Source organism: Triticum dicoccoides, chromosome 2A (genome assembly GCF_002162155.2).
Source record: "Triticum dicoccoides isolate Atlit2015 ecotype Zavitan chromosome 2A, WEW_v2.0, whole genome shotgun sequence".
Lineage (NCBI taxonomy): Eukaryota > Viridiplantae > Streptophyta > Magnoliopsida > Poales > Poaceae > Triticum > Triticum dicoccoides.
This window is the reverse complement of record NC_041382.1, coordinates 621,066,623-621,078,331: the sequence shown is the minus strand read 5'-3', so window position 1 is coordinate 621,078,331 and position 11,709 is coordinate 621,066,623. Positions and strand designations below refer to the sequence as shown.

General features: G+C 42.5%; 1 protein-coding gene across 2 annotated transcripts; it reads left to right on the top strand.

Annotated features, from left to right (window-relative positions):
- Positions 1 to 1,524: 1,524 nt before the first annotated feature.
- On the top strand, positions 1,525 to 4,427 carry LOC119355804 (mRNA cap guanine-N7 methyltransferase 2-like). Of its 2 annotated transcripts, none has more exons than XM_037622682.1 (12): positions 1,525 to 1,805; positions 1,934 to 2,032; positions 2,144 to 2,222; positions 2,321 to 2,418; positions 2,503 to 2,574; positions 2,659 to 2,768; positions 2,912 to 3,022; positions 3,104 to 3,196; positions 3,303 to 3,371; positions 3,562 to 3,650; positions 3,725 to 3,804; positions 3,890 to 4,427. In XM_037622682.1, the coding sequence occupies exons 2-12, from the start codon at positions 1,952 to 1,954 to the stop codon at positions 4,013 to 4,015; spliced, it is 1,008 nt and encodes a 335-aa protein (XP_037478579.1). In that variant the 5' UTR covers positions 1,525 to 1,805; positions 1,934 to 1,951; the 3' UTR covers positions 4,016 to 4,427. The 2 variants fall into 2 exon arrangements, with proteins under 2 accessions (XP_037478579.1, XP_037478578.1); XM_037622681.1 differs by having other exon boundaries at positions 3,887 to 4,427.
- The last annotated feature ends 7,282 nt before the right edge of the window (positions 4,428 to 11,709 follow it).

Below are 11,709 nucleotides of genomic sequence, written 5' to 3'. Positions count from 1 at the left end.
ATAGGTCTAGCAATTCTGCTTCCGTTGGCCAGTGTTTTAATCTTGTCAAGTACCTAAATGTCGGAGAGAAATGAGGATATATAAAAAAAATGTGTTGATAGAGAATGATACATCTCTTCATGAATATTCCTTCTTGTAGTGCTCCAGATGGCCCATAGTGTCAGCACTATTCAAAAGAATTTTTCACGCGATAAAGATTTATGCATTGACTAGATCCAATTCTTCGCATTCATATCCTAGTTAGCACACATGTGCTCAACCATCTCCTAAAATGAGAATGACCATGCGTTTCTGGCCATTGAACAATTTAGTAGTGAATGTCGCTAAGAATCTTCAGGTCCACACATCGTACATACGAGGGTGGTGGACATGTCTCTATGATGAAGGAGGTCAGCCATTGGCAAGGGGTGTTGGCACAACCGTCACAAAAATACTTTTAACTTCGATGGTACTTTAATTTTCTACAACGGTGGCCACCCATCAGATTCAGCTGAGATATCCTACCGCCCATCCCCATCTTCTAACCAATTCTGTCTATTGATTTGGTTGTTATCAACATCTTGTTGGACGAACGGAGTGAAATTACCTCTCTTCTCTTTGTCCCATGCCCAGAAATCATCAACTTTTCTTGTGCAAAGTGGGATATTCATAATAGCATTTGCATCAAAAGGAATAAACACTTCCTGAACCACTTCTACACATTGGGGGGGGGGGTATTGAACCATTGATGTACTATGCGTCGGCATAACTGCACGTGGGATCCAGTTGTGCGCCCATACGTTAGCAGTTTCTTTTGTACGAATCCTCCTGATAATACCTTGAGCAACAAGAATTGCACGCCAAATCTGCGATGAATGAAAACCTAACTCGGCTTCCAAAAGAGACCTCTCCGGGTAATACACTGCTTTGAGAATTCTTGCACTTAGGGATGCTACGTCATGTATTAGACGCCAAGTCCTGCCTTGCCAACAAAGAAAGATAAAAAATCTCAAGGTCTTGAAATCCAAGACCGCCTAAATATTTTGGCCTAGCCATCACATCCTACAAGACCTAGCACGAATTCCTTTTCCCCGTCTTGCTACCCCACAAGAATTGTCGAATGATTAAGTAACACTGTCACATAAACCTCTCGGCAATACGAAGCAAGCCACTGAGTACACTAGGATGACATGTGCAGCTCCCTTGATGAGCATTTCCTTCCCTGGTAAAAGTTTCTCCATCCCACACTTTACCATCTCCCACATTCTGTTGCACAAATATTTTTAAAAATGGGTTTTTGAGACATTTTTTAAAATGTATAATTTTTTTGTGAGTGGTTTTATAAATGGATATTTTTTGAGACATTTATAAATGGATAAATGAAGCTTACGCTGATCTATCCCAACTTCTCAAAAGTGGCACGCGAGGCTAGCAAGCTGCGTGGAGCAAAGCGGGCTCTGTCCCGCGGCTCAACAATTCGCTCCGGCCTGCTGCGGCCCAGATGGACTCTAGTCCGTGACTCGTTGGTTGGCCCAGTTGCGAGAATCATATCGAGAGCGTCGTCTTCAGCAGCCCCTCGCCGTTCTTGTCCGCCGCCGGAGCTTCTGTACGCGCCGCCGGAGAGCCCGGGCACGTCCCCTAGGCGCGGGTACGATAACACCCAAAGCCCCTCTACACGGCTTCTTCGACGCCGTCCCATACCGGCGCGGTACCGTCGGCGCTCGGTGCGCTACCTCTCCGCATCGCCGGCACCGCCGTTTCCGCCCAACCCCATCGCGTCCCTGCTGCCTCGACCTCGTCCGCAGTTTTCGTGATTGGTTTCTAAGGTATGAGCACTTTCTTCATCCATGATTTGTTAAACCCCGCTGAACCTCGAGAAATTTTCAGCGTGCGCCGGCACGCCGTCCAGATCCGCCCCTGAATTCCCTACCATCGTCTGCGTGTTTATCCGCAGCTGCAGCAGAGGCAGTGCATGGCGGCGGCACCACATCACCTGCTCTATGAATTCGCCAAGGCTGCACTTATCAAGATATTTGCATTTCCTTATGCCACGGTCCGTTCTACGCTCCTCTCTTTCCCGATATCCAATTCGTTCCGGTTAGCCAAGAACTAGCCAGCAGAAACCTGATGCTGGCTTGCTTTTACTCGTTGTGAAATGTTGAAGGTCTGCGACATGTACTGCAACGGCGGAGCTGATACAGAAAAGTGGGCCGATGCCCAAGCCGGTCGCTACATAGGAATTGGTAGGCCGACTCACTATGACCCGAGCCCCTACTTGGTTACTTTGTTCAGACTACCTGAATCTTGTACCTATAGTGAACTTACTGCTTTCTGTGATAAGACGCTTCTGCGTCAGCTGTCAGTAGCGACGACCGTGAACTGTGGGAGAACAAATGGAAACCTTTCACCACTGAGTTCATCGAGTTGAATCCTTCTGCTGTAATATCCTTTCCCCACCCCTTCTTACTTGCACGAAATTGAAGTCTTAAGAGGTGATGACATATATGGTGGTCTGTATAACAGGATGACTTTGAAGCTCAGTTGCAAGAAAAGGGCATCCAAGCAGATATAGTTTGCTGCATGCAGAATTTACAGGCAAGTTGAGTTTTCTCCGCCTCCGGAATATGGCATACTGTTAAGCTTTGCTAATCTTCAAAGTTTGTCCATGTTGAAAGATAGTTATGCTTTGAAAGTGAGGAACACGCAAAGAAGCTTCTCAATAACGTATCATCCTTGCTCAAACCTGGAGGTTATTTCTTTGGCATAATTCCTGATTCATCCACAATATGGTATGGCCCCTCATACCATATATTCTCCGATTTAAAGATTAGTTACGATCTAATCTTTAATATATATATTCTCCAATTTCAAGTTTAGTTTGAACACCACTATTCTGAATCGTTGTGAGTTTAACGGCATTTTAAATTTGTAGGACTAAATATCAAAAGAATGTTGAGGCTTCACATAATAAGGGTCTGAAGGTTGTTCCAAATAGCATCCGCTCTGACAACTACACAATTACCTTCGAAATTGAGGAAGAAAAGTATGAGCCCATCTTCTGTATCAATTTACGTTCAAAAGGTTTTCTATCTTGAGGTTGATGCATTACATCCACATGGCGCAGGTTTCCTTTCTTCGGAAAGAAGTACCAACTCAAATTTGCAAATGAAGCGATGGTTGAGAATCATTGCCTGGTCCACTTTCCCAGCCTTATGAGGTTACAATTTTCTCATTCATTTCCAACATTTGTTGTAGTCTTCCATTCATGTAAACCAACAACTTGGGTCGCAATGTTTTCACAACATTATAATATGTTGGAGCAGATTAGCAAGGGAGGCTGGACTTGAATATGTGGAGATCCAGAACTTAACTGAGTTTTATGATGACAACAGGTGCCCGTATCTTATTGGACGCCTATGTTATTTCCATGAAGTCATTTAATACATAGTGCTTCATAGTAACATTTATTTGCATAAGTTACTTAACTTTTCCTCCTCTTTTCGAAAGAAATGTAGTGTGATTACTATACTAATGAATGGTGGACATATCTGATGGTTTATTTTGGTTCTGACTGACTTCCAGAACACAGTTTGCTCCAATGCTTGGTAGTTGTGGTGCCAATTTGGTTGACCCTCGTGGAAAGCTCATTGCTCGTTCCTATGATATTTTAGGTGGTGTACCCTTTTCGTGCACTGGGTTCATTCTAGTATCCCAATTCGCTCAGTGCTTAATCTGATTTGTGCAGGCCTGTATTCGACTTTTGTATTCCAGAAGCCTGACCCAGATGCAATACCACCCGTTGTAACACCTGACCCAGATGAAGAGGTCTGCTCTTCCTTGCCAAACAGCACTAGATTTTTGTTTACTGTTTCAGTAGTGAGTGTTAGTTAACCCCTGATTGAAACAGCAGGAGCGGCTCTGGAGGCAGCAGGCGGCAGCGGATGATTTGAGGCGCCCACAGTCAGAGGTGATTCCAATAGACCCTGATCAGAAAGGGATCCTGGGCCCAGGACCTGCAGATATGAGGCTTAATTAGTTTGCCAGAAAAATTAAGATGTAGATATAGACTTGGGGTAATTCTGCTCCCTCAGTTGATGGTGCATGGTCATGCTTGTGACCTCCCCTGTGTCGCCAGCTGATCTGAAGCTCATGTCAAAAGGGAAAAAGGTTGATCTGAAGCTCACGCGGGTGGTTGATCGTTGATGCAAGTTTGGGCATTCGTTGAAGTCCACCAGGCCAATTTCCATGTGTGCTGTCATCACCAGTAGTCTAATTTCAAGTCATGTTGCATTATGGTCCTAACTAGTAGTACAAGGTATTTTTTTTGTGTGTAGAGGTACACGTAAGTTGCGTGCTTTGTATAACATGGCTTTTCAGAATTTGGTGGTAGTGTGACTGTGAAAGACTATCTTTCAGATGATACAACTATTGGTGAAAACAGTTTTTAATCAATTGAGTGCAGCATAGCATGGATGCACGCGACAAGCTAGCAAGAGTTATACCAGCTGATTACACAAAGTGGGAATATGATAATGCTGTTGCCAGCATCATTGATACCAACCACCTATTGTCAATTCAAAAAAAAAAAAAACCACCTATTGTGGAATCAATCTACCACTAGCCAATTAAAATAGGGCGACGCTACATGTCCACCGGTGGATTAATTGAAAGATGTGTTATCAATTGCAACAAGGTAGATGTTCCATAGCTCGCTCTGCAACAGTTGCTTTGTTGCAACCATCAAAGCGTTATTTTCGCTTGAATTTTTTTTTGTCTTCATTTTTTTTAAACATAGATGATGCTGCGGGAGGCCTTTTGCAATAGAGATGGTGTTGCAGTTTTTTTTTCATCTTCATAGTTTTTGCAACATAGATGATGTTGCGGGAGGACTTTTGCAACATGAATAATGTTGCAGAATTTCTTTCACCGAAAAGATGATGTCATCTGTGGTGTGAATCGACAAATTTCCGCAACAGAGATGATGTTGCGCGGAAGGACTTTTGCAACAAGGCCCTTGTTGCGGAAAAGTATAAAAAAGCATCGTCGACTGGAGCGACGACGGGCATTGGGAGGGGAGGCTGAAGTGGCACATCTCACCGATGGTGGTTGGAGCACAGCTCGGGCGAGCGGGCGTAAGGAGATAGGGAAAGGAGGACTTGGAGAGGAAGAGGAGAGGAGAAAGGACGGCCAGCGATGTCCTCCGACGATCACCGGCGGCGGACTCGTGAAAGCAGCTTGCAGTAGTGTGCAGGATGGCTGGCTTGCTGCGGCACTTGTGGCGTGTGGCGGTCGTGCAGCACGGCTGGGAGGATGACATGAATAGTAGATACAGATACAGACAAGAACGTAGTATGATGCTCGGTTCATTTCACACACGACACGTGTTGAACGTTGGAAGCGGTGGACGCGGTGCCTGTAATCCATCGGGTGACGGGAATCTACGCTACGCTCTTGCCGGTGGGTTAATTGAAAACATCCGCTGCCTCCTACGTCGTTGGATTGAGCCACAAATAGCCATCGGATCTCCCCAATAAGATTCGTCATCAATTACAACAAGGTAGTTGTTGCACGGCTCGCTCTGCAAGAATTGTTTTGTTACAAACCACCAAAGCATTATTTTCGCTCGAAACTTTTATTTTTGTTTTCAATTTTGTTTTGCAACATAGACGATGTTGCGGGAGGACTTCTGCAACAGAGGTGGTGTTGCATTTTTTTTCCTCTTCATAGTTTTTGCAGTATAGATGATGTTGTAGGAGGCTTTTGTAACATGAATAATGTTGTAGAATTATTTTTCACTGAAAAGATGATGTCATCTATGGTGTGAATCAAGAAATATCTGCAACAAAGATGATGTTGTGCTGAAGGAAGTTTGCAAGAAGGCCCTTGTTGCGAAAAGTATTAAAAAACATCGTCGGGCGGGGCGACGATGGACAACGAGAGAGGAGGCCGAAGTGGCGTAACTCGCCGATGGTGGTTGGAGCACAGCTCGGCCAAGAGGGCGTAGGGAGAGGGGGAAAGGAGGAGTTGGAGAGGAGAAAGGACTGATAACCCACAAGTATAGGGGATCGCAACAGTTTTCAAGGGTAGAGTATTCAACCTAAATTTATTGATTCAACACAAGGGGAGGCAAAGAATATTCTCAAGTATCAACAGTAGACTTGTCAATTCTACCACACCAAAAAGACTTAATAGCTGCAGCAAAGTATTTAGTAGCAAAGTAATATGAAAGTAACGGTAACAGTGGCAAAAAAAATAGTATTGGTTTTGTAGTGATTGTAACACTGGCAACGGAAAAGTAACTAAGCAAAGATCAATATGTGAAAAGCTCGTAGGCATTGGATCATTGATGGATAATTATGTTGGATGCGATTCCCCATGCAACAGTTATAACATAGGGTGACACATAACTAGCTCCAGTTCATCAATGTAATGTAGGCATGTATTCCGAATATAGTCATACGTGCTTATGGAAAAGAACTTGTATGTCATCGTTTGTCCTACCCTCCCATGGCAGTGGGGTTCTATTGGAAACTAAGAGATATTAAGGCCTCCTTTTAATAGAGTACCGGACCAAAGCATTAACACTTAGTGAATACATGAACTCTTCAAACTATGGTCATCACCGGTAAGTATCCCGATTATTGTCACTTCGGGGTTAATGGATCATAACACATAATAGGTGACTATTGACTTGCAAGATAGGATCAAGAACTCACATATATTCATGGAAACATAATAGGTTCAGATATGAAATCATGGCACTCGGGCCCTAGTGACAAGCATTAAGCATAGCAAAGTCATAGCAACATCAATCTCAGAACATAATGGATACTAGGGATCAAACCCTAACAAAACTAACTCAACTACATGATAAATCTCATCCAACCCATCACCGTCCAGCAAGCCTACAATGGAATTACTCACGCACGACGGTGAGCATCATGAAATTGGTGATGGAGGAAGGCTGATGATGACGATGGCGACGGATTCCCCTCTCCGGAGCCCCGAACGGACTCCAGACCAGCCCTCCCAAAAGAGATTAGGGCTTGGCGGCAGCTCCGTATCATAAAACGCGTTGAATACTTCTCTTTGATTTTGTTTCTCCCCGAACGTGAATATATAGAGTTAGAGTTGAGGTCGGTGGAGCATCAGGGGCCCCACGAGGCAGGGGGCGCGACCCAGGGGGATGTGCGCGCCCCCACCCTCGTGGACAGGGTGTGGGCCCCCTGACGTAGATTCTTTTGCTAGTATTTTTTATATATTCCAAAAATATTCTCTATGAAGTTTCAGGTCATTCCGAGAACTTTTATTTCTGCATAAAAATAACACCATGGCAATTCTGCTGAAAACAGCGTCAGTCCGGGTTAGTTCCATTCAAATCATGCAAGTTAGAGTCCAAAACAAGGTCAAAAGTTTTTGGAAAAGTAGATACGATGGTGACGTATCAACTCCCCCAAGCTTAAACCTTTGCTTGTCCTCAAGAAATTCAGTTGACAAACTGAAAGTGATAAAGAAAAACTTTTACAAACTCTGTTTGATCTTGTTATTGTAAATATGTAAAGCCAGTATTCAAGTTTTCAGTGAAGATTATGAACTAACCATATTCACAATAACATTTAGGTCTCATGTTTACTCATATAAATAGCATAATCAACTAGCGAGCAATAATAGTAATCTCGGATGACAACACTTTCTCAAAACAATTATAATATGATATAACAAGATGGTATCTCGCTAGCCCTTTCTGAGACCGCAAAACATAAATGCAGAGCACCTCTGCAGATCAAGGACTGACTAAACATTGTAATTCATGGTAGTCATACTCAATGTAAACTAATAGTAATACATGCAAATGACAGTGGTGCTCTCCAACCGGTGCTTTTTAATAAGAGGATGATGACTCAACATAAAAGTAAATAGATAGGCCCTTCTCAAAGGGAAGCAGGGATTTGTAGAGGTGCTAGAGCTCGATTTTGAAATAGAGATAAATAATATTTTAAGTGGTATACTTTCATTGTCAACATAACAACCGAGAGATCTCGATATCTTCCATGCTACACACATTATAGGCAGTTCCCAAACAGAATGGTAAAGTTTATACTCCCCCTACCACCAACAAACATCAATCCATGGCTTGTCCGAAACAACGGGTGCCTCCAACTAACAACAATCCTGGGGGAGTTTTGTTTGCAATTATTTTGATTTGGTTAGAGCATGGGACTGGGCATCCCGGTTACCAGCCATTTTCTCGTGAGTGAGGAGCGGAGTCCACTCCTCTTGAGAATAACCCGCCTAGCATGGAAGATATAGACAACCCTAGTTGATACATGAGCTATTCGAGCATACAAAGCAGGATTTCATTTGAAGGCTTAGAGTTTGGCACATACAAATTTACTTGGAACAGCAGGTAGATACCGCATATAGGAAGGTATAGTGGACTCATATGGAATAACTTTTGGGGTTTATGGAAGTGGATGCACAAGCAGTATTCCCGCTTAGTACAAGTGAAGGCTAGAAAGAGACTGGGAAGCGACCAGCTAGAGAGCGGCAACAGTCATGAACATGCATTAAAATTAACCAACATTGAGTGCAAGCATGAGTAGGATATAATTCACCATGAACATAAATATCGTGGAGGCTATGTTGATTTTGTTTCAACTACATGCGTGAACATGTGCCAAGTCAAGCTACTCGAATCGTTCAAAGGAGGATACCACCCAATCATACCACATCACAACCATTTTAATAGCATGTTGGCACGCAAGGTAAACCATTATAAACTCCTAGCTAATTAAGCATGGCATGAGCAACTATAATCTCTAATTTTCATTGTAAACATGTTTCATTCATAATAGGCTGAATCAAGAACGATGAACTAATCATATTTACAAAAACAAGATAGGTCGAGTTCATACCAGCTTCTCTCATCTCAATCAGTCCATCATATATCGTCATTATTGCATTTCACTTGCACGACCGAACGGTGTGGATAATAATAATAGTGCACGTGCATTGGACTAAGCTAGAATCTGCAAGCATTCAATATACAGGAGAATACAAGGTAATATGGGCTCTTTGTTAAGTCAATCAATAATGCATATAAGAGCCACTCAACATTTTCATCATGGTCTTCTCCTCCCGACCCCCAAAGAAGAAGAAAGGAAATAAAACTATTTATGCGGGAAAGCTCCCAACAAGCAAAATAAAAACGAGAAATCTTTTTGGTTTTTCTTTTAATTATTACTACTACATGCATGGAAAGTAAACTAGCTAAAAGCTACAACCATTTTTTTGTTTTTCTTAAGGTTTTTCAAACACACAAGAAGAATGCTGGAAAAGAAAATAAACTAGCATGGATAGTACAATGAAAAAGTATGAGCACTGACAACTGGCATGAGTGTGTGAACATGAATATAATGTCGGTGAGAGATACGTACTTCCCCAAGCTTAGGCCTTTGGCCTAAGTTGGTCTATGCCATGGATCAAAGTGGTCCCCTCCAGTCTACTGAGGAGGATCCTTGGGGTGTCACTGGTTGGCGATCTCCTCTGGATCCCACTGATAAACAGACTGTCGATAAGGGTCAGGAGATGGTTCTGGCTCAGGCTCTTAGGATTGTGTTCACTCCCAATATGCATAAGTGTCATCGGGCAGGATGATGTATGTGCCTGAATAAATGTCAAACAAAGAAGATGCAGGCAGGGTAATAATCTGACAAGTCTTTTCACTGAATACCAGGTTATAAATGAGTCTCTTCTCCTTATCATCGCAAATAAAATCATGTTCTACCATACTTTTATAGTCTAAGAAAAGAGGGGGCAGCACATTTTCTTATTTCTCATAGTGTCTAATAGGTATCTCAAAATACTTAGCAAGACGTGAAGCAAAGATACCTCCAAAATGGGGCCCTTCGTACGGTTTAGACTCAACCGTTTAGCAACCATAGCACCTAAACTGAAAGTTCTGTCACGGAGTAAAGCATGGCACAATATGGCGAGGTCAGGAGCACTAAGGCCCCCACTGTTCCTGCGGCCAATTAAACATCTACTAGCAAATATTGCATAGTAACGTAGAACAGGAAAATGTATGCTAGTAGTTCTTGCATCCGACACTTTTCTCGTTTCCCCTACAGCAATCATATCAATAAATCGTGCCACATCCCTAGGATGTGGTTCCTCGATGCTTCCCTCAAAAGGCAACTTGCAAACCACACAAAAATCATAAAGTGATATATCCTTAAACTCATCATATAAATAAAAATCCACTGAAGGTGGCGATCTCCTAGCATGGAAATGAAAATTTTACACAAAACTATTAGTGAGTAGGAGATACTGTTCGAGCTGGTCGTGGAGGAAGTCGGTGAGGTCCGCATTCTCAGCTAAATAATAAAAGTCTTCATAAATCCCGGATGCTCTCAAGAACTCATCACAAGGCCATTCGCACGGCCGAACCTCCGTAGTGTGAGGGAGATTATATTTGGGATTCTTATTCTCTTCACTTTGCCTATCCTTCGAGCTTCGGCTCGAAGAGCCCCTCAACAATCTCTTCATCATTTCCTCTGAAAAATTTCTGAAATTTTTAGTAACTTTAAATAAAAGTGAACCAAACTCAACAAGATTGATAGCAACTACTCCCACAAGTGCCTAGAGGCCATATCATGCATTAAAACTACTTTTGACCACATAAATTTGACATGCAAGCTCAAGAACAGGGTCACCTAAGCAGCAAAAATTTACAATAAATAAAGCACTAGAACAAGAACTAATTGGACCATTGGAGGAGTCACATACCGAAGAACAATCCCCAAAGCAGTTTTGTGAATGGAGCTTTGAGCAAGGAGATCGAAAATGGCAGCAAGATGAGCTAGAACTCGGGTTTGAGCTGGTGGTTGATTTTTTCTGGAGGAAGACGAAGTGTGTGGGTGTACGAATAAGTGGATGGGGCCCACGTGGGGTCCACGAGGCAGAGGGGCGCGCCCCAGGGGGGTGGGCATGCCCTCCACCCTCGTGAGCACATGGTGGGTCCCCCTAGTGTGTTCTTAGTGCCGAATATTCTTAAATATTCTAGAAAAAATCATATTAATTTTTCAGGACATTTGGAGAGCTTTTATTTTCAGGGTATTTTTTATTGCAATGATAATTTAGAAAACAGACAGAAAATACTATTTTTGTTTTTTTAATCTAAATAACCGTAAGTAAAAAGAGAGTACAGAGAGTTGTGCTTTCTAACTTCATCCATCTCATGCTCATCAAAAGGAATCCACTAACAGGGTTGATCAAGTCTTGTTAACAAATTCTTTTCGAATAACATGAAACCGGAGAATTTTCGAATAACACTAGGTTACCTCAACGGGGATGTGCATGTCCCCAACAATAAGAATATCATATTTCTTCTTGACAGCAGGAAGAGGAAATTCAAAACCTCCAATAGTAATCGTTGAAGTTTTTCCAATAGAATTAATACTGTGTACTTGAGGTTGTTTCCTCGGTAAGTGTACTGTATGCTCATTACCATTAACATGAAAAGTGACATGGCATTTGTTGCAATCAATAACAACCCCTGCAGTATTAAAAAAGGGTCTACCAAGAATAATAGACATACTATCGTCCTCGGGAATATCAAGAATAACAAAGTCCATTAAAATAGTAACGTTTGTAACCACAAGAGGCATATCCTCACAAATACCGACAGGTATAGCAGTTGATTTATCAGCCATTTGCAAAGATATTTCA

Bases quoted from the DNA above. Each gene is read 5' to 3' on its own strand.
- LOC119355804 (XM_037622681.1), top strand. From the start codon at position 1,952: ATGGCGGCGGCACCACATCACCTGCTCTATGAATTCGCCAAGGCTGCA. The intron at 2,033-2,143 runs GTCCGTTCTACG...GAAATGTTGAAG, and splicing joins TTGCATTTCCTTATGCCACG to GTCTGCGACATGTACTGCAA. The intron at 3,372-3,561 runs GTGCCCGTATCT...ACTGACTTCCAG, and splicing joins GAGTTTTATGATGACAACAG to AACACAGTTTGCTCCAATGC.